The sequence below is a fragment of the Balaenoptera borealis genome (genome assembly GCF_965194805.1).
Source record: "Balaenoptera borealis genome assembly, chromosome: 2".
Taxonomy (NCBI): domain Eukaryota; kingdom Metazoa; phylum Chordata; class Mammalia; order Artiodactyla; family Balaenopteridae; genus Balaenoptera; species Balaenoptera borealis.
The window spans coordinates 78,274,217-78,297,901 of NC_138867.1; the positions used below are offsets into that span (position 1 = coordinate 78,274,217).

The 23,685-nt window shown below is 38.4% G+C and overlaps 1 protein-coding gene across 19 annotated transcripts in view; it reads right to left on the reverse strand.

The window, feature by feature from the left end:
* The window catches only part of MCTP1 (multiple C2 and transmembrane domain containing 1), a gene marked incomplete at its 3' end in the record, with an annotated part of 559,050 nt that overhangs the window by 345,156 nt on the left and 190,209 nt on the right, over positions 1–23,685 (reverse strand). For 3 of the 19 annotated variants that reach the window (XM_082375747.1, XM_082375746.1, XM_082375745.1), the window contains exon 1: positions 17,899–23,116. The exons of 13 other annotated variants lie outside the window; for them this stretch is intronic. In XM_082375747.1, coding sequence (XP_082231873.1) covers positions 17,899–17,955 — 57 coding nt within the window. In that variant the 5' untranslated portion in view covers positions 17,956–23,116. Of the gene's footprint in view, positions 1–17,898; positions 23,120–23,685 lie in introns of those variants that run through there. 3 more of the 19 variants (XM_082375743.1, XM_082375744.1, XM_082375748.1) reach the window with 3 other exon arrangements.

Genomic DNA, 23,685 nt, shown 5'->3' on the forward strand with positions numbered 1-23,685 from the left:
ATAGTTTACATAAAAATCGCTGCAACTGAGAGACACAATCACCTAAAAATGGCACTAATGATACACTGTTAACAACCCTTAATCCAGAAATCTGTGAAGATTCTGACTCTTTATGTGTGTACGCAATAGGAGCTACACAATGCTGCCAGTTGTGGTGTGACAACTGGACCTCCTCGGATTCTACTGATTTTGTATCCCTAGAATCTGTATAATGTTACATTTATTAACAAATACCAAATTTTAGTAATCAATAAATCACTCAGTGGGGTAGTAGTAAATACCCTATATGTGTACATAAGAATGAATGTCATTTGACCCTAAGAACAAATACAATAATTTGGCATTTTGGATGAGTTCTCAGTCCATGTGGAGAATGTTTGAGGCCCACCAGGGGTTCAATGAACTCAGAGAAACTTTGAGTTAGAGCCATATACAAAGGCCCATAGGTACACTGGTATGACATATAAGAATGGAATATAGAACTACCCACAGAACTTTCCTTTAAAGTATGACTGGACATTTAATAAACCAACAGACAACCATCTTATAGGAAATCTTACAGAGTTAAAAGTGAACAACAGGGGCTTCCCTGGTGGTGCAGTGGTTAAGAATCCTCCTGCCAATGCAGGGGACATGGGTTCAAGCCCTGGTCTGGGAAGATCCCACATGCCGCAAAGCAACTGGGCCCGTGAGCCACAACTACTGAGCCTAAGCATCTGGAGCCTGTGCTCCGCAACAAGAGAGGCCGCGATAGTGAGAGGCCCGCGCACCGCGATGAAGAGGGGCCCCTGCTTGCCGCAACTAGAGAAAGCCCTCGCACAGAAACGAAGACCCAACACGGCCAAAAATAAAAATTAATTAATTAATTAATTAATTATTTAACAAATGAGCAACAGATTCAATCATTTTGTTAACGGTTGAGATGTTGATGAAGCTGAGTATGACTATTTCAAACATGACTTTAACAGCTGCCATTTAAATTTCTTGCCAGTAAACAGCTACAGTTTTTCAATCCTGATCCAGCTCATCTTGCATAACATCTCTGAATACTGTGCCATTTTTCTGCTTAAAAATCTTTACTGCTTCTGCATTTCCCACAAAATAAGACAATACGTACATTTTGTCAATTATATTGAAGTTTACATGAAATGGACTTATGTCTAAAAATATCATCTATTAAAACTAATTCAAGAGCTAGAAAACTTGAACATAACTAAAACTATTTAACAAATGTTATCCATAATTAAAATCTTCCTATATCTAAAAAATCATTTCAGTGTTATACAGATTATACCAGAGTATAAAAAAAATTATCTACTCTTTGAGGCCAATAACTTAATGCCAAAATTTGACAAGGCAATTGCAAGAAAGAAAAAAATACGGCCAATTTCACTCACAAATGTATATGCAAAAATTCCAAACAAAATATTAGTAAACTAAATCCAGCAATGTATATTAAGGATAAAACATTATGACCAAGATGGGCTTATTCTATGAATTCCAAAGTGGGTTACTATCACAGAATCAATTAATATAATTCACCAATTAGGAAATTAAAGGCAAAATTCATATGATCATCTCAAAAGATATAGGAAAAACATTTGATAAAATTTAATGTCTAATAATTTAAAAAATCCTAGCAAGCCAGCAAATCTCTTAATCTGCTAAAAGTAATTAACACATATCATTGTTATTTACGGTAAAAATTAAATCTTTCCCTTTCAGATTGCAAGAAAGGCAGGATACCCACTACCATCACTACAGCTCAATGTTTTACCAAAGTCCTGACCACAGCAGTGAAGATGAAAACAAAATACAAAATATACGATTTGGAAAGGAAGAAATAAAAGTGACATTATTCATAGATTTCCTCTATAGAAAATTCAAAAGGATCTACAAATAATATATAAATTAATAACTTGCTGAAAAATAAAATTGTTATGCAAATATAAGCTAAGGGATATTTATTATTAACCTATGAAATATATTTACATATATTTTTAAGTATTTTAAATAGATATTGTTATAATAAACTAAACAATCTATTTCTTAACCTCAATTTAAAACATAAATCATTAAATTAATTCGCTCTTTCAATAAGATCTTTCTTTTTTGATACGGAAAAAAGAGGTAATTATTCTATTCTATTAAATTTATTATTATTATATTCAAATCAAGTTAAAATGAAAAATACATTCAGCAAGACTAGAAAGTGAACTGAGCCACATTTGACTGTAAGTTTCTCAAAGACAGAGATAATGTCTTGGGTAGGTTTTCCCCTGAGAAATACCCAACCAGAGAAAATAGATTTAATTCACAGCAAGCGGACAGGGAAAGGCAAGGGAGAGGGGAGAGCGAGAGAGAGAAGGAATGTTGACAGAAGAGGAAAATAAACATCTAATTCTAAGGGACAGTAAATATAGGAATTTGGCCACAATCATTCTTAAAAAGGAAAATAAAGGAAACACAAAAACAGGAGGGTTGTAGTTTAATATGTCAACAGCCTCAGTGGCAGGTGGCAGGTGCACAGGCCCTAGCAGTTTATGGGTTAGTTTTCTGTGGTGTCTAGTACTCTTAAGGACATTTAGTGAATGGTAAATATATCAAGCCTTCAACTGCCTGGTGGGTCAGGATCTGTTTTCTACTTAGTTCACTTCCATTTCCTTTGCTATTCCCAGCAGCCTTCTTGATATCAGTTTGCATTAGTATGGTTTTCACAACTGGCTCAAAAAATAAAGCTTCTATGCCTAATGAAACACCGAGCTAACACACTTTGGTAGTCATATCTATTTTGAAAATTTATGATTACTGTATTTAGTCTGTCCTTTCCAATCTTACAATACAGGGTCTGCAAAAGGAATTGCAAAAATTTTACATATTTGCACATAAGAACATTATTTAATATCAATAGTAGCATTTTATAGCCAAAAGAAAATTAGACTTAGCAGAAGATCATGAGAGACTAGCAGGTAACTTTTCTTTTTTTTTTCTGAGAGAGACTGTGAAACAACAGAACAGTCTGTGCTACATACATAATTAAGACAGATGTTCTCAATCTTAATTTTCATAGCTAATTTTGACAGCCAAAGAAATGTACTTGTCTTTTGTATAGCCACCCATTTTCTCTCAAACGTGTCCTATTTTTCTCATCGCCCACTATGATTGCTCAGAAAGAAAGGGGTGGTGTGACAGAGAATGTATTAATGCAATAGCAAGAGCTCTGCCATATTTTTGGTAGGTCACTGAATAGAAACAGATATAGCAGAAACTGAGCATAAAATCATTTAAAAGTCCACATAGCATAAGCATTGTTATGCATTCTTAACTTTGCAGATCACAGTTTTCACTGGCTTTGTGGGGTCTTCCATGCAGAAATCAAGCTGATCACATTAAACAATAAAGGAACTGTTAATAAGGACCTTCCTTTAGTCAATCCAGGCTTGAAAGCATAGGCTTTTTTTTTTTTAACAGAATAAAATATATGGAAATACGCTACATTTTGATGACACAGCCAGGTGCCTTACCTGCAAGGGTAGAATCTGATATGCGTGTCTATGGCTGTATCTGGAAATAGGAAACACGTGTAAGAGCAGCAAAGGCATCCTTTCTCAAAGTGTGCTCTTCCTGGAACCCCCTGCCTTTTGGCTCCTCACTGTTGCAGGTGTTTCAGACAGAAAAACAAAAGAACAACGTTTCCTGTAAGTGGTCCCAGTAGCCTTAAAACCGCAAACCTCAGAAACCACAAAGAGAGGCAGAACTGTCTTCCTGTTCTCTGTGGTGGAGCCTGTCATTTTCACACCCACATCAGAGCACTCTCCGATCAGCATCTAAGTTGTCTTCTTACACATCTGCCAACACCTCATCCATGAAAGGCCCACTAGGGTCTATGGTCACAAGCCAGCTGCTCTGGCGATATTCTGAAACCCAGCTGTGCATCTCGCCCGAGGAGAGAACAGGTGCTGGAGCAATGCTTCTGGAAGTGCGCCTGCTCTCTCTGCTGCTGCAGTGCCCGGCCCTTTGATGACTCTGGGCAGCAAGGCCTGCTCCAGCCTCTAGTTCCTCTCTCCTCTGTTAGGCGGACTCCAGTCCTGCAGTGCAGATTGGGGAATACCTTCAGGGAGCTCCAAACCTCCCAGCCTCCACAGTAACTCTGGTTACTTCATAATTACTCTTGGATCCTCTGACAATGAATTCAAACCCAGACCACTTCAAGCCCACTCCAGAGGATGGTATCATGCTCCTCAGGCAAGCCCACTGTGGTCTGATCCCAATAGAAGCACTGCTACCATCCCCTCTGCCTTGGGAGTTGTCCTGTACTGCTGCGCCCAGGGAGCAGAGCAACTCTGAGATCTCACCAGTTACGCACAGGGTTTGGGCTGTGTTCGAGGCAGGATCATCAAGGGAAGGCTGGCTGTGGGTGAGAGGAAAGGCAGGCCTGGGCTGTGGCTTGGTGAACTCATGCAGCATTAGTCCCATCCCCCCAGGGGTCAATGCAGTAGCAGGAACCACAAAGCCTAGGGGGCAGATAAAGCTCATTCTGATTTTAACTATGCAACTATGGACTGCATTGGAAGGGTATGACCTGGTTAAGGTGGTCTGGGGGGTGGAGGGGCAACAGGCTGACAATCCTCATTGGGAACATGGCAATGTCTTGGCTCAAGGGAAGTTCCGTGGGGCTGGGGTTCCAGGAGATGAACGTATTCTCAAGGAGAGGAGACAGAGAACCACAGCCAAACTGGATGAACTGGAATGCAGGGGAAGGGAGAAACAGGGTGCTCATCTTTGCAGAGAAATGTGGAGTAAAGAAGATTTGTGCAGAAATTCGCGCAGAGGATATGCTCAGTGAAGGCTAATCAGAAAGGCTGTGGAGCCAAGTGGGTCCACAGATAACCTGGGACTTACTCCCCAAATCCAGAACTGATGGCAGCACGTGCAGCCCACCAGCTGGTCTCCAGAGTCTGGCTTGATATTCATTGATGAGGAGACAGAGTGGATCTGAATCTCCCGGAAATCTTTTGTACCAAATACTGGGCTGGGTACCTAACATAGTTTTCTCTTATCCTCACACACTTAAAAAAATCACACCAGTCAGAATGGCCATCATCAAAAAGTCTACAAATAATAAATGCTGGAGAGGGTGTGGAGAAAAGGGAACCCTCTTGCACTGTTGCTGGGAATGTAAATTGATACAGCCACTATGGAGAACAGTATGGAGGTTCCTTAAAAAACTAAAACTAGAGCTATCATATGATCCTGCAATCCCATTCCCGGGCACATACCCGGAGAAAATCATGGTTCAAAAGGATACCTGCACCCCAATGTTCATTGCAGCGCTGTTTACAATAGTCAAGACATGGAAGCAACCTAAACGTCCATCGACAGATGAATGGATAAAGAAGATGTGGTACATATATACAATGGAATATTAACCATTAAAAAGAATGAAATAATGCCATTTGCAGTAACATGGTTGGACCTGGAGATGATCATACTAAGTGAAGTAAGGCAGACAGAGAAAGACAAATATCACATGCTATCACTTATATGCGGAATCTTTAAAAAATGACAAAAATGAACTTATTTACAAACCAGAAACAGACTCACAGACTTGGGAAAAAAACTTATGGTTACCAAAGGGGAAAGGTGGCGGGAAGGGATAAATTGGGAGTTTGGGATTGACATATACACACTACTTTATACAAAATAGATAACCAACAAAGACCTACTGTATAGCCCAGGGAACTCTGCTAGATATTCTGTAATAACCTAAAAGGGAAAAGAATTTGAAAAAGAATAGATACATGTATATGTCTAACTGAATCTCTTTGCTGTACACCTGAAATTAACACAACATTGTTAATCAACTATACTCCAGTATAAAATAAAAAATTTTAAAGCTCATGGGAAACCAAAATTAATTCTACACATCTCTAGTCTCAGCTTAAAAGTCATTTTCTCAGAGTCAACTTCCCTGAGCCCATAATCTAAATTAACTTCCCCTATTATACTCTATCATCATCTATTTTATCTAATGTCACTCAGGACAGCTTATAATTTGATACGCGTGAGAGTGATTAAAGCCTCTTGTTGGCATACATTGTGTTCATTTTATCTGTTAAATGTGTCCCCACAGCATCTGACACAAAGGCTCTCAAAAAATATTTTTGCACCCTTGAATGCATGGAGAGGAATGCACTGAAACAACCAGTGAATCGCATGTGACTACACAGGCCCTTTTAGGTTTGAAGTTTCACCCCATGGGATTCTGGCCACTGCACAGACCAATGCATCTAAAAATCAGAAAGACATCCATGATCACATAAATGAGACTGTCTTAAATAAAATATTTACTAGATTTTTATTAAAATCTGGCAATCATATGAAAGGTGAATTTTATATTTTGCTTCTCTGCTGAACTTCTGAGAAATCAGGATGGGTAGAAATACACACTTCTGAAAGTTCATCTATTTGTACTCTTTTCCAGTATATTTATACAGAAAAACTGCTAGAGAAATTTTAATAGGTCCATGAGAAAAACAAGTCTTCCTTTAGCGTAAACAAGTTTAACTGATATACAGGTTTCTTAACAACTGGATTTCTCAGAGACTCTAATATGAGACTATTCATTACAATTTTCCTTCTCTCTCTTTCTGTCTCTCTCTGTCTCTCCCACCTCTCCCAGCCATGTGTGTGTTGTGTTGTGTTTGGGGGTCGGTTGGCATACTGATGCTAAGCATATTTTGACTTTGGTTCTGGAGGCACCAATGGACCCCATTCCCCTCACCTCATCTAGAAACATAGTTTGACTAGTTGCTCTTATGTTCCAGTAAAATCAGTATTAAGAAGCATCCTGTCAGTTCTGCAGTACATTAAGTCCTATCCTTCTAACCCTAGTTCCGTTAAATCCTGAACGAAACAAATTACATAAGGCTGAGGAAATATAAACAAGAGCTTGTAAACAAGATTCTAATCAATCACTCGCCTGTCAAATTCACCTTGCAGAGTACAGGCTTTTTCAATTTTTGCCCAAGACTGTCTCACATGAATTGATTGCTCCACAGACCACTAGACCAGTGTATGCTTGAATTATGATACTGCGAAAAGGCTTGGGCATTGATCAGGCGGGAATACTGACAGCGCGGGGGGGCCCACATTACACTCTATATCTAACCTCCACTAGCTAGTTCCAAAGAAGGTATTTTTATTCTCATTTTTGAAGTTGGAAACTGAAGCCCAGAGATGTCAAATAATGTTCTCAAAATCACATACTCTGTATATAGTGGGGTCTGGATTTGAACCCAGGTCTTCTAGCTCCAAGTCTGGACTCCACTTACCACCTGTTTTCATGGGATGTATTGAGAGCCTCTCTCAAGCCTGGTGCCACCTGGCCTTTTCTGCTCCTTGTTATAGCTCATCATAATACCCTGCATTCACATCACAGCTCACAGGACCTTTTTCACTGGCCCAGCTATACTGTACAGCTGAGCTTCTCAGGAAGTTCACCAAGCCCCACGCCAGGAGCCCCTTAATTCTTTTTAGCCTTGGGCAGAGGTGGGGTCAAAGCCCACATCGTGGCACTTGCCAAAGCTATTCTTTGATTGTTCAACAGAATCTCAGCTTCCTCACTTCATTAGTTTTCTCTTCATCCAGACTCATGGCTTAACTCCTCTCTGCTGCTGAGGCTTGGTTGGGAGCCTTTGACTTAGGACGGAGGGTACCTATTTATTAAGCATTTTGTGACTATTCTACACATTTACCCAACCCTGCTTCCTCAGCCTCACTGAGTATGGAGTGGGGAAGTGGCTGGTCACAGCCCCAACTAGGTTCACAGTACAGGGTGCTCTGTGAGTTCTCCTACAAAGATCCGCCATTCACGCACGTCTTCCCACATGGTTACTCCCATGCTCAAAATGTTTCCTCCAGTGCCCTCTTGGTCCTAGGACAGCTCTCCCAACAGATCAGGGCTTCTCTGGTATCTTTTCAACAAGGAGGTGCTCAGTTGCACAGAAGGTCTAATGGTTGAAAAGTTATGGAAGAAGATGACAGCCCTATGAGGTGGAGGCAAGCTAGACGTGCCACACGGTAGCAAAGCTGTAGGTGGAAGAAGAAGAGCGAGGAATGAACAGGAGCTCAGGTGCATCCCCTTCAGTGTTTCCTGCCCTGGCTGTCAGCATCATCAAGCCAAGGACCCAGACACTCCTTTTTACACCTGTCATTTGGTCAGCCACCAAATACTATGGATCAGATCTGGACCAGACCTGTGGTCCCCTATCCGCTTCCCACATCACTGCCTTTTTGTTTTCCTAGTTGTTTTTTGCTCAAATTGGTGTTAACAGCCTCCAAATGGTTTCCCTGCCTTTGGGAACATTCCTCTCAACCCTTCCTCCTCAAAGTCTTCAAAATTCCAATTACAACATCCCTCTCCTTAACGCCATTTCTTGATGCCCCAAATTTCTTCAACTTAGAGTGTACATTAGAATCACCTGGGTACTTTTCCCAAAATTTACGTTCTTGAGCTCTACCCATAACCTGATGAACCAGAATCTCTTGGGCATAGGGTACAGAGTTTGGAAAAGATTCCTGGTGAATCTGATGCACCATCCGGTTGAAGAATCACTGCCCTACAAGGTGAAGGCCAAGCTTCTCAGCATAGCAGTGAAAGAACTTCATGCACGAGCTGACCCGGGTTGACTTGCTTCATCAGCCATGCCCGTTTCCACCTCAGACTCCAAAGACACTTTTTTTTTTTAACCAGTTTCCTGAACTCTTACATTGAGGGAAGCCTCTGTGCATGTGCTCTTATCCACCGGGAAAATGCCAATACGTCCCTCCAGATGCAGCTTAAGGAGCATTTCTGTGAAATTTTCCCCATCTCCCACTTCAGAGGTTTATCACTCCCTGCCCTGAGCCGCTCTTCTTTTGTGATCCAACCAGCTCAGAAAAACAGCATCTTGGGTGCTACTGAACAGTATTATTGAATGAGGTGAAAAATCTCAAAGTCAAAATTATCCTTACACTCAGTACTGAGCTCATTTTATGAGAGGCTTGTAGGGACAGAGACCCCAAGGGAACATCAAATTCACATTTCCCAAACCACCCTCTTTCCAGGACATACAGTCAGTGAGGAAAATGTCTAATTTGTGTTTCCAAGTGTGCTCCACAATCTGAATAGGTCATATTTTGAAAACGGATTTATTTGGGAAATACCGGGTTAAAGAATATTAAACTATTCCCACTTCAAGCTTGTGAAGTGTTTGCCTTTTGCCTCCAGTGTGAATATTCAAAACAGAATACAATATGCCATGTTTCCCAAAGTTATTTGATTATAGGATGCTGATTTCATAGAACTAGTATTCTAAAGAACACACTGGAAAAAATCTCCCTTCCTCACTTGCCACTGCAGTTGCAAATAAGAAGCCAAATCAGGCACAATCTTTGCTGGTTCTTATCTAAAAGAAAGAGAGTGGACCAGATTACCTGGTGCCATCTGTACCTGGGCCATCTCCTAAGGGGACCTTCCACCTGGAGAGGTAGAGAACCCTGCACCTTGAGTGCTGCTGCCTGGGTGTGGCCACCCAGCTTCTGAAGGAGCCACGGAGCAAGGCAATGGGGCAGGGAACTTGCAGCACATCACTACTTTGATGACAAAAGTACAGTTATTAGTACAGAGCATTGTTCAGTAATTGTTTCCATTTGTTTGGTTAAATGATTTGAATTGATGTGTATGTCGTTCCCAATACAATAATTTGCATTTATGGAGTTTTTTGTCAGTTTGATGTAATGCATTTATTTTGAGGATCTGGAAAGTTGGAGGGCGTGGAAAATATAACCAGTTTTAGATGTGCACGAGTGGTTAAATGTGGACCTGTCTCTGTAATTACAAATGCATTTGCATTGCCAAGTGAATAGAATCAAGGTAAACTATCAGGTGTTAGGAAAAGTGTCTATGGAGAATCTGTGGGTAAAAAAATGCCCTTCCAAAAAAATATGATAAAAACTGTTTAGTGGCCAAAAGGAAATTAGGACAAACTTAAGTTGATTTATGCTGTGCACAATTAAAATTTTAATACGAAGTGAAAATCCAATGCACCACTTGAATACTAAATTCAGACAGTGATGCTCTCACTGACTGATGCAGTAAAAAGACTACAGCGTTGCATGTTCGAACTCCAGGTCCAGCTTGGCTCTGTTGGGAGCTAGGTGCATATAACCTTGGAAAAGTCATTTAATTTGCTTGTGCCAGAATATTTTTCATTTGCAAATTAAAGGAATTGAGCTAGTTTATTTCAAGGTACCTCCTAATTCCAAAAGTCTGTGAATATGAATTACATGCTGCTCAGGTAAGGGAAGGAATCACGGAAACTTTACAGGTGGTACAGCATGTTGAACTAATTTGACTTATTAGATAAAATAACACCGTACTTTTTAGATAAAACTGATGTTTAGTTTTTAGTTAACTTTTTCCTGAATTTTTGTTTAAAAGCTTCAATTAAAATAGAAAATGTAATAGCAATCTTTCATGAAACCTTACAAAAAATAATAGAAAATGAGGAAGAGGTCCGGGTACAATGAAAAAAGTATTTCAATGCAGCAAATGTAGTTTTCAGACCTTAGCTGATTTCTAAAAATATTATATTAGTGCCTGTTATATAAATATCACCCAAATGGGACCTCTGCTCTTTGCACCTGCCATGTAGGACCCAAGAACAAAACTATTTTTCCAATAGATTTGTTTCTGTTGTCTCAAACTTGCATATATTTTTGACCCTATTTAGTTGTGTTTGATCAAATATTTTTACCGGAAAATTTTCTGGTTTTTACTCCCTTGGAAAACTTGAAACAATAACCACCTTAATACTGTCTCTTGAAAGCAACCTAAGAAGTCGTATTCCTGTTGATATCAGTGGCTTCCTGGTAGTAATCTAGACATCTTTGGAACTGCAATATAGTTTTCAAAAACTCTTGACCATTAATATACCATGTAATTTATCAATGATTTAAAACAGGTAATAATGCTACATAGTCTTCTTATGTCTGGTGTATGCATGGTTCTTTGTAGCTATTTACACATTTAGAATACACATTTGCCATGGGATATTCATTCATCCATCCATCATCCATTTAACTAATTATCTATCTGACTAACCTCACTGTGTGTGTGGGGGGTGGGTGGTGTGTGTCTGTCTGTCTCTCTGTCTCTCTCTATAGCATAAGCATTTATCAAACTCCAGGCATGGGCTTAGCAAAAGCTCTCTAGCCACTTTGGCTAGATAACCTTGGAAGTTTCAGAATTGATTTTAATATTCACAGCAACCACTGAATTGAAAATGGAAAGAAAAATTAAAATAATACAAGAACCCTATCCTATAATAATTCCTAGTCTTTGGAAAATGTGAGAGGCGCTACAGGATGAATCCTTCATTTGAGGGATGTTGAAACTGAGGGCCAGACTCTATGATGTAGAATGCAGGTCTACTGTTGGCCAGGTTAACACTTTCCACCGATTGCTGACTTGGAACATGCTATTTCTAAGGTAGGAAAATCACCTCCAGAAAACAGCCACAAGAATCAAATGCATTTCAAATAACACAAGGCACCTGTACACCAAAAAATAGAACACCCTTGAACAGTGAACATATGCTACTGTGTTTAGGACCAGGGAAAAGAAAATCCATCCAAAAATTTTTTGATGATTGGAATTTTTTTCTTTTCTTCTTTTGTTTTGTTTTTAATGCCTGCTTTGGGTCAAGGACAAATGCGTAAATTTCACAATAGATTGCTCCCACTGTCTAAAACTTGTATATATTTTATTTTTGATCAAATGTTTGTACAGCAGTTTTCTCTGTGTTTTCCCCCACTGGAAAACTTGAAACAATAACCACCTTAATACCCTCTCTCAAAATCTGCAGCATTTCCTAACCCAAGCCCTTAGTCACCATCCTCATTTCGGAAACCATCCTTTACAACTGACTGATTATGCCAAATAAACTTTGGTTCTCAGACCTCTTATCTGAGCTCTCTAATGAAATTTTGTGGAAAAACAAAGCTTCTGTTCCAAGATGGAAAGAAGTCTATACTTTTGTAAATAAGCATTTTTAAATGATTTTTTAAAATACCTTTCTTTTCTTTGATATGCTGCTTCAATTGTTCTTCTGAATTTTTATTGTTTCCCACAATAAATTTTAAAATAGTCAAACTTTGACAATTCCCATTAATTTAGGTATTCACATTTATTTTGACCTTTTAATTTTATTACTTAATTTCTCTCTCTGCATATGTATAATGTATATTAATTATATATGTATATATCTGCTTTAATTTAGCTTTTGAATCAAGGGAGTAAAGCAATTATGGTTCCTAAGTGTGATTAAAGAATCTCTAACATGATACAGTGGGAAAGGTTTGTGGCAAAAAATGACTTATAGGCATGTCAGTTTCACACTGAAAACCATCAGATGATGAAGTATGAGATGAACTGAGGTAAATCCTTTTACATCTCATACTTCATTCCCTTGTGCCCACAAGCTGAGTAACAGTCTGGTCCCAATCCAGTCTCAGGTACATGAGTCATGACTTGAAGCAGATCTGGATATGCCCCAGTTTATCCCTATCATCCATCCATGTGTCCATCCAGCCATCTTGCCAGAAAGCCTTACTGAGGCTCTACTATATGTTAGGCACTGTGCTAGCACTGAGGGTATAAAACATCGTGAAGCAAGTTCTTGTTTGTGAGACCTAAGGAAACAAGAAAGTTTGAAAATTACCCAAGAACTTCAAGCATAATTTGTGGACTCTGGAGAAGGCAGATCAAAATGGATCTAGTCGCACAACAGACCTAAAATCCTTCTACCATTCATTCAGTGTGCTCCTTCCCCCAAATGACTTTCATCAGGAAATGTTTAGGGAGTGTACAAAGAAAAGGAGACATGACATTAATCCTCCCTCAAAACATACAAATTCCCACAAGTTTTCCTAGGACTGTTGACTATGTGTACATCAAGAGCTGTTTCTCTCTCTCTCAAAAAAAGGAAATCTTTTCACATCACCAAAGACTACGATCACCTAGGAGAACTCAGTTATGTCTGCTCATTCCAGATGCATTTTGCATTATTACTAGCCTCATTCTACAATGTTCGAGTCCTGAAAATGATTAAATGTAGTAACATTTAAAATATTTCTTTTCCTCTCTGTAGCACTTTACAGGAGTCACTTCATATTACTGGGATCAAGGGATTCAAACTGGGGGCAGCACAGAATGTAGTTCAGAATCTTGGCTCTGAAGCCTGACTACCTAGGGTCAACTCTGATCATTCTACTACCATTTGTGTGATGTTGGGACAAGTCACTTAATTTACACTTCAGTTTCCTCATCTGTGAAAAGGGAATAATAATAATAGTGCCCAAATTTCATAAGGTAGTTTTAAGAAATAAATTAGACAGTTCATTAAAAGATACAGTATTATACAGCCTGATTTACATGTTAGCCATTATTATTATTTTCATCTTGGAGAGAAACACTCATGGAGTGAGCGATTTGGAACCTGATTTGTTATATTTGGGTATGCTGTAAATTGCCATGAATAACTATTACTAATCCATCCCATTAGTGAAATGACTCAAGTAAAGGGAGACCAAGTGACTAATTTGAGTACCTCTACTAAATTAAGATGGAATTAAAACCCAACAAACCATTTCCAAAACTTTCCTACTTGGGTTTCTCTCAAGGGGGTATTCATTACCAGCCTTGGCACTTATACCAATGGCACATCTATGGACTCTGCAACTGAGTTGAAAGTGCTTCACCCACCTTGATGTTCATAGCGTTATTAACCAATATTTACGAAGTACCTGCAGGATGTGTGGGATGGTCGTCTAGCACAAAAGTTGTCTTCTCAACTTTGTAGATTGGAAAACAAAATCAAAAGAAGACATGGGCTTCCCTGTCAGCTCCAAAACCACAGGAGGGGTCAAGAGTACAAAGAAATACTGCTTCTCCCACCACCCATCCTATAGCCCAGATCTCTGTCCCTCAGACCACACACAATCTCACCACACTTACATTTAGCAAAGTTTTTAAACTATTTATCTCATCTGTTTTCCTTTATCTCCTAATAGTTATAAAGCAGATTCATGTAGTCCTTGGAATCAAAGTTAACATGAATTTTATTACAAAGCAGGGCTAGACTTTATTCATGAGATAGGATGATGTTAAATTCCACTTATTTATTGAAGCTATAAATTGGAGCACGGCAAATGAAGATAACGGTATATACCTTTCACAAGAGTTACATTTTTTATTAAAGGAAATGGTAACCATATTTTGAATTCTTAGGAGTAAGATATAACCCTTATTAATACCACCAACACACAAGAAAAACTTTTAATTAACCTGCCTTCTAATTTTAGTGTTAAGAGGCTTTAAAGAAAAATTTTCTTTATGAATCTAATTTGTTCATTAGTATAGTAGGATATATGTCATTAACTTTTATAATTATTAAAGGTCATGGCTCTCCCATCTCATCTCTCTGAAAAATAGTGTTCCATAAAAATAAAATAGCCAGATCAATTCTAACAGAAATGGCTGTAAGTTCATTTGTTTTTGTAAATTTTCCTAATCTCTTTTTAAGGGTAAGCTTTGGGGGAATCTCTTTTTTCTAACTACTTTCAACAAGCATCAAAACAATCTACCACGCTAACTATAATTTTGAAAGCTACAAAATCTACCCCCATTCATTATGCACGTTTACTCTTATGATACAACTCTGCAGAGTAAGGGCTTGGACACTTCTACTGTGGCAATAGCTAAGAGACTGCAAGAGTCATATGCTATAATTTGATAATCGCTCCACAAATCCATGCTCCATTAAACTAGATTCAATGAGAATTCTCAGCCCACAAAACCTGTAGACAGGTTTTGAAACATTCTCTGGGGATATAGTTTCCTATAAGGATGTTAATCAATACTAAAAATAGTATTTATCTTTTAAAAAACTCTTTACAGTAAGAAACAGCTAATCTTCTGATCAATTTCTAGCAAACCTGGGAGGAAAAAAAAAAATCCAGGTTTAGATACTAGCTGAGTGAAGTTAAGCACCTTCCTTAAGCGTTCTGGACCTTAATTCTCTTCCTTGTGAAATAAGAAGATATGAGATGACATCTAAGTTCCCTTCCAAATATATAATTCTGTATATCTTACTTGGTGATAGTGATATTTATAAGCTCTGTGGAGTTCACAAGCACTGTCACACAACAGTCTTGTGTGATCCTCATAACTGATTTTCAGAAGTAGGTAGGGGAGTGATCACTGTGTATTTTACCCAGTGAGTGTGCTGCTTTTGATATTCAGTAGGATTCACTAGGGACCCTAGATCTAAAGCATAATCCAGAAAGATTTAGTTTCCAGGAGTCAGAAAGAGTACTTTATAAAATAATTTCTTCCTACTCTGTAGTTCCTCATCGTGAATCCTTCAAATAAAGCCTTACTTAAAAGAAAAATATTTAAAAAGGAAAAAAAAGTCTTGTTACGTGCTTCTGCTGATGCTGCCCCTAATTGCGTGTTGATTTTAGGTTGAAGATAAAATGTAATCGCCACTTGATATATATCTTTTGAGTGAGGCTGAGCTTCCTCCAGCTATTTGAAATTTTTAAACAGCACTTGAGGCTTAGGTAAAATTGGGTTTTTATTTTTCTTTTTGCAGCTTACCTTTGCCTACTATTTTTATATAGGTTGGAAATTAACAGGTAAAATAGTTTAAAAAAAGAGAGAAAAAGGAGACTCTTACTACTAAAAATAAGTATTCTGAATCCAGAGTGGAATTCTGAGTATCTCTGATGTCTTGTCAGTACCTTTACTTCAAGAAGACACAAAAAACAATTCCTCAAAAATATGTATAAAACTTTACAGTTAATAAAATACTACAACAGATGTGATATTTCATCTTTGCAACAATTCTGTAAGGTAGATAAGCTTGTCCCAACCAAGCTCCCAATTATTCTTCATCTCAGAGGTCAAGGAATTTCTTGAATAACTGAAATCTAAAAAGTCATCTAAAAGACTCATTTTTGTCATTATATCTAACCTCTTCCTGACCTCATTTCTCATCAAAACCATCATGAGAGGTGAGAAATAAAAGCAGTACACTATTTGGTCTGCTCACTTTCCTTCTCTCTCCCTGCCCATTACCCACACTCCTCCTGGAAGTGCAAAGAAGCAGGAAAACAGCCAAAGGATGGGGGAAAACAGAAAGAAAGGAGAATAAACAATAATCTAATCAGATAGCTACCAGTTGGCTGTACAATGTCATAAAAAATTAAGTCTACAATTGAAACAGAGCATATTATCAAATCTTGATTTTACAACATTTTATCTGTCTGAGTTTTCATATATAACAACAGTTTGGATGGCCATTATAATCCATATTTAAGAATCTGAAACGGTGCAAATTGCAATAAGATATGCTTTTGTCTTGATGTAGATGTATTACATTCTATCTTTTTATTGACATTTAATAATTCGCATATAGCATAAGAAAAAAGTCTCAGGCAGAATACTTAACTCACCAGAATCGCCCCGTCCCTGCCCTGGCAAAAAAGCAGAGTTTTATACATATCAAGCATCAGGATATTCTATTCATAACATCTTGATTCTCATCTTTTGGGATATGTGCCTTTTCACTATGCAAGGTCCCAAAGGCTCTCAAAGTGCTAAGTCATTTTCTTTAAAGTTTTTCTCTTCTAATTCAGAATACTGCCTTCAAATATGTTTGGAAGTTGAACTAATTTTAATTTCCCCTTCACAGAAGAGGAAAACTACTTGCCTTCCCTTCAACCTTTGTAAAACTTGAGTTATTGAGTATGTATCTAATGGAAAATAATCTCCAAGCTGTAGTTAGAATCTAGCAATTTTGTAGTGGGCATAATTTTGAATAGAAATGAAACGATCTCTAAACATGATAGTGGGTCAATTAAAAAAAAGTATTCTAATGCCAACTGTCCTTAAACATACAAAACCCCGTCAATTCAGCAACGTCTCACACATTCACAGCTATAGCTCTCACAATCAAATTAACCTTTTCTACCTCAAAAGAATTCAAAGGACTTAAATAAGATTGACCAAAGTGATGTGACACCAGACACACCTTTAGCTCTGATTCGATGTCATTTCTTTAATCAATAAAAAAACCAAGACAACATTCCTGTCTTCCACCCCAACCTTTCCGCAGCAAGCTTCAAGAATTTGAAAAGCAAACCTCTTGTTCACTTCTCTATCCACAGATTTCTCCATCCATACAACGTATATGTGTCTCCAACAACAACTGAGGAAATGGACTTGTGACAAACTCATACACATTTTGAAACAAACAGAGCCAAAGTTTAAAAATATGATGGCTTTTCACTTAAAATAAAAAGCCTAAGCAAGAGGTGTTACTTTTCAACTTTCAACTTTTTCTAAAAATTACTAAGACTTTTTTTGTAATGGAGAAACATAGTTGTTGAGCTATGATTATTTAGAATAAAAATCCAAGTATAATCGTATGAATTTTATGCATTCATGTTTCACCTTTAACCAAGACAATAGAGTAGCAAAAAGAAAAAAATAATTCTGGTACAACTTAATCCTTAAGAAAAAACCAACTAAAACAACACAAAGCTACTATAATCTTTCCACATCTCAGGCACTATATTTTTCATTAAAAACTATCATACAAGCAATATCAATCTAATAAGTATCTCACAAATGGATTGTACCATAAATTTAAAATTATTTGCATGAGAATCTCAAAGCCACCGTCAAGACCCTGTGAGAAGGCATTTTCTGAGGCATGATCACATACTACAACTGCCACATTAATTCAAGGCTGCCACAATACAATGAGTGAACCAAAATATAACACTTACCTTATTATAAATAACTGGCAAATTACAGGCACTTTTCAGCTTGCAGCTATATAGCATAGTTGATTAGAAACAAACAAAACATCTTTCACTCCAGTGACAGAACTGCATCTTCAGACTTGGCTTTCTTTACTGAATCCCAGCAAGAGAGGCTGCTCTCCTCCAAGGGCTAGTAGCAGCCGCTTCGCAGATAGCACTTGCTGCTCTGAATGGCAGCGAATTAGAATGAAAGTAAGAGGAACCCGTGATGTTTAAACACCGTTGCTTCACATTCACAGGATATGACTCAACTCTCTCTCAAACCAGTAGGGACACAGTTTCCCCTCATAAAACTTAGATTGCGTAACAAACATCACATTTGGGGGCCTCAAATGTTTACAAACTAAAACTGAATCAGACGTGCATTTTGAGTCAACTTGCTAAATCCGACGTGCATTTTTAGTCAACTTCTTCCCCGTGGCACAAACCGCAAATGGAAATTAGAATAATAGCATGGCACAAAGAAAAACTACCCTGCTTGCTCTCCACAGTGAATTAGTATAATGTTATTAAATGTGTGTGAACTTGCCAACATCCCTCTGACAGAGATACAAAAAGAGGCACAATAAAGTCACTAATGTTCCATCAGTGCAAACACAGTGTAGGATAAAACTCTATTTTAACATGCAAGAAGTAGCAATTCCACAAAACACAATAGAATCTTCTTCACTAAGTAGAGAATGGAAATAGATCTTTGTGGTTTGCTGTCGCTGATTCCCACAGAAATCCAGTTCTACGCTGTCATTACCGTGTGATGCCAGCTCTACCTACCTCTCCAACTCAGAGCCTTCCTTTATCTGTTTCGTGAACATTTCTAAAGGAACATGACTAATGACACAACTCCTCTAGTAAGTGCGGCAATTTTCTGTGCTTTACCCACCTCCCAATACCTCTTAACTCTGAGCTGTACTAAGCTTAATCACACATTGAATTATTATGTTTGGACAACTCAGTCAATAAACATTATAGACATAGATCCTTGGAGAAAAATCTACCACATAAATTCAGTTGCCATCACCAAAAGCAAGGACAAAAAAATGAAAACACACATGTTAATAATAGCAAATACACTGAAACCATCTAGACCAGGACTGTTCAGTAGAAATATAAGGTAAGCCACATATGTAATTTTAAACATTTTAGTCGTCATATTAAAAAAGGGAAGAGAAACATGTAAACTTAATTTTAATAATGTTTATCCTAATATATCTAAAATATTATCATTTCAACCTATAATCAATATAAAATTAATTAAATATTTTATAATTTTTGTACTAGCCTTGGAAAGCTAATGTGTATTTTACATTTAGAGTACATTTTAATTTGAACTAGCTACATTTGAGTACTCAATGGCCAATACATGGCTAGTGGCTACCATATTGCTTCAGCATAGGTCTAGAGTTTTGGGTTCATTCTTAGTCCTCAGTTGCAGTGCAAATGCTCTCTCTTCAGAGAAGGCTTCCCTTACCACCTTACCTGAAACAACCTTCCCCAATTACTTTGCATCTCATGATCCTTTATATTTCCTTCACAGCCTGGAATTTTCTTCTTTATTTGTTTGTTTACTTATTTATAGTCTGTGGGCCCTAACAAGAATGTAAGAAACCCGAGGGCAGGGATCTTGTTGTAGTCAGTATTTCATCCCCAGCCCCTGGCATGGTGATCAGTCCATAGCAAAATTTAATAAACATTGTTTAATAAATGAATAAATAAAATACAGAATTTGTATTATGGATTGGCGAATAGTAGAATATTAAGAAATGTGATTTAAGACCAAGTATCTATCATGTCGTTGATACAATCCATCATTGTCACTGAATATTTAGCAAATATATTGGGTAACACTTTTCTAAATTGAAAAACTATCTCTTTTTCATAATGTTAATGATCCTCAATCTATAACATGCTTTCTTTTCACACACAATATTATATAGAAACAATATACTTGTTTCATTACTCTAGCAAAGATTCTAAAAGATACTTATAAGAATCCTTTGGTCCTTATGACATAAATCTAGATACCATTAGTAAATCTATTTATCCGCTACTCAAAAAAACATAAAATATTATCTATAAGACGTTTGTAGAGACAATTATATATTTGCCTGAGCAGCAACGTGCCTCCTCCTTCTACTAGTATCATAATCCTGATTTTTATCTAGCAAATCACCTATTCCTCCCTCCCTCTCAATCCATGTGGTTTATATCATGCTGACATAGCCCCAGAAGTGGGCATGTGACCCAGGCCTGACCGACCAGTGTAAACTATCCACAGAGCTGCAGTGATAGGGTCAAGGATGGGCACATGACCCAAGCTGGTCCAGTGAGAGGCAACCCTTACACTTTTGCTGACATTGGGAGAGAGGTTGTAACGTTTGTAGAATGTAAGTCTGGAACTGCTGTTTGACATATTTGCTACCACATGAAGTGAGGTTGTCTGAAAATGAGGCCAACCAAGAAAAAACCAAAGTCGAAGATGAGAAAGGCAGATTCTGGATAACACTACTGTAGTTCCTAGATCTGGCCATTCATTAAGTCACATCTGCCCTCTGCTGTAATGATGGATGTACTAGAATATTCACTGCAGAATTTTTTATAATAGTAAAAAACTGGAACTTTGCAATGGGCCATGCACAATGGAAGGGTTAAATAAATAATGAGCTATCTATACTAAGGAATATTATGTAGCTAATAAAAAAACAGGCTATCTAGATGCACTGACAGCAAAGCTCCCTAAAAGACATTACATGGAAATAACATGTTGCAGAAAAATACATTATCCCAGTTCTGGGTACATGAATTTTTATATACAAAGTCATAGAACAGGACCTGGATGAGTGCACACCAATTGTGGACAAGTGGTTATGTCTGGGAAAGAGATTCGAAATAAGAGGGTGATGGGGGACAAGGAGAGAGTCAATCATTTTGCTTCGTTTATTACCTATTGCATAAATCTCACAAAATGAAAACGAATTTGTGTATTCCTTAGGTAATCTGAAAAGAACATGTTACTCTTTAAAATAAAATAACAACTTGATATTTTATATTTCTCATTGTACTACATCATTCTCACTCTGAGTGGACTACTCTTGTTATTTCTTTAAAACAATGTAACAGAAATGAAAGTGCTCTTCTCTACCCCACTCTTTCCATTCTTTACCAGCCCAAATTTATGTATTGTCTACTTTTTCAGTCTGTCTAAAAGATATGTTGAGAGAGACAAAGACACGACAGAGAGAGATAGGAACAGACAGCAAGCTACAAGAGAATCTCCAGTGCACCTTCTAAGATTGGCTAAGGTCTTTGATTTTTTTTTCTCTTGGCCTCCTGAAAGCACTTTTATTGACTTCATAAAAATACAGCTTGGATTTATTCAACTGTCAACATACCAACAGCCAAATATTTATAATAATCTTTATATTAATTTAGATAGTCTTGGATCACAGTAAATAAACTGGTCTATTATCAGCTCCCTGAAAGGCTTCTGGTCTCTGAATTGGGCACAACTGCTTTCCTAATTAACATAAAATCTAAACCTTTCTTGTTTTTTAGGCTTGATCTAGTCCTCAGAAATCTTCACATTATCTTAGGTACCACCTCCTGCTTTTGTATTCCCTAGATTTCCACAGTATTCCCTCCTTAAAAATCACACAGCTAAAGATGCTCAGAGTGTGAGACAGGAGTCAGGGCCCTTTTGATGCTCAGTAAAGCCAAGCAGAATTGGAATTTACACAGTGCTGACACACTGATGTGTTTGTTAACAGTGAGTACTGCTCTATTTTATTCTCAAAGCCCACTTATCCTGGTAACTTAAACCTCCTACAGAGTCTGTTGACTTTCTCCTTCCATTATCCTTGCCTCCAATGAAAATCTTAACATTATGCCAAATTTGCTTCAGATTTCCTGGAAGAAATAAAACATTACAGATACAATGGAAGCCACCATATGCCCCTGCTTATTCTATCTCCTTCCATTCCCTCCTAAGGTAAACACTCTATAGGATTATCTTTCATCATCCCCATACATCTTTTTATATTTTATTAAATATGTGTTTATCCATAAACAAGATACTGATTTGCATGTTTTAAGCTTCATAAAATGGTATCATGGTATATAGATGCTTTGGGTTTTTTTTTTTTTTTTTTTTTTTTTTTTTGCATAGCATTACCTTGAGGTTTCATGTAGTTCTACATAGTTTATTCTTTTTAACTGCTATATAGCATCCCAATCCAAGCATCCATTCCCCTGTTGGTAAACTTAGGTTGTCTTTAATTTATTGTTATTATTAAACTACTGTAATTCTTGTACATGTGCAAGAATTTCTCTAAAGGTGAATAACGGGATAGAATTGTAGGATTAAAGGATATACACAGCTGCACCTTTACTGGAAATTGCCAAACTGCATCCCAACATAATTAGACTAATTTACAATTCAACCAGCAGTGTATGAGAGTCTTCCTTGCACTAGATTCCTAGAAACAATATCCACAGTACTGATATTCCAGACTCTGACATTTTTGACATTTGTTTGTGACTGGTATAGTATCTCAGTGTTTTAATTATGGTTTCCCTGATTACTACTGAAGTTGAGCATCTTATCTAATTATTATTGGCCTTTTCCCTATTGGGTTGTTTGTCTTTCTTTTACTTATTTTTGGGAAGGTCTTTCTATATTACAGTTCAGCTCCTTTGTCAATTATATGAGCTATAGATATCACCCTTCAGTGTGTGGTTTGTTTTATCATTGTTTACAATATCTTTTGTGGTTTATTGTTTTTAAATGTTATGGTTTTTTAATTTAAAACTTTATTTTTTCCAGTTATTTGTCTATATTTCTTGAGTCAAAATTATGGTGAAGGAGAGGAGAGAAGATGGCGGAAGAGTAAGACGCGGAGATCACCTTCCTTCCCACAGATACAGTAGAAATACATCTACACGTGGAACTGCTCCTACAGAACACCCACTGAACGCTGGCAGAAAATGTCAGACCTCCCAAAAGGCAAGAAACTCCCCCCGTACTTGGGTAGGGCAAAAGAAAAAAGAAATAACAGAGACAAAAGAATAGGGACGGCACCTGCACCAGTGGGAGGGAGCTGTGAAGGAGGAAAGGTTTCCACACACTAGGAAGCCCCTTCGCGGGCAGAGACTGCGGGTGGCAGAGGGGGGAAGCTTCGGAGCCACGGAGGAGAGCGCAGCCACAGGGGTGTGGAGGGCAAAGCGGAGAGATTCCCGCACTTCCCGCATGGAGGCTCGGCGCTGACCAGCACTCACCAGCCCGAGAGGCTTGTCTGCTCAGCCGCCGGGGCGGGCAGGGCTGGGAGCTGAGGCTCGGGCTTCGGTCGGATCGCAGGGAGAGGACTGGGGTTGGCGGCGTGAACACAGCCTGAAGGGGTTAGTGCACCACAGCTGGCTGGGAGGGAGACCGGGAAAAAGTCTGCAGCTGCCAAAGAGGCAAGAGACTTTTTCTTGCCTCTTTGTTTCGCGGCGCGCAAGGGGAGGGGATTCAGAGTGCCGCCTAAACGAACTCCAGAGACTGGCGCGAGCCGCGGCGATCAGCGTGGGCCCCAGAGACGGGCGTGAGACGCTGGGGCTGCTGCTGCCACCTCCAAAAAGCCTGTGTGCGAGCACAGGTCACTCTCCACACCGCCCCTCCCGGGAGCCCGTGCAGCCCGCCACTGCCAGCGTCCCGTGATTCAGGGACAACTTCCCCGGGAGAACGCACTGCGCGCCTCAGGCTGGTGCAACGTCACG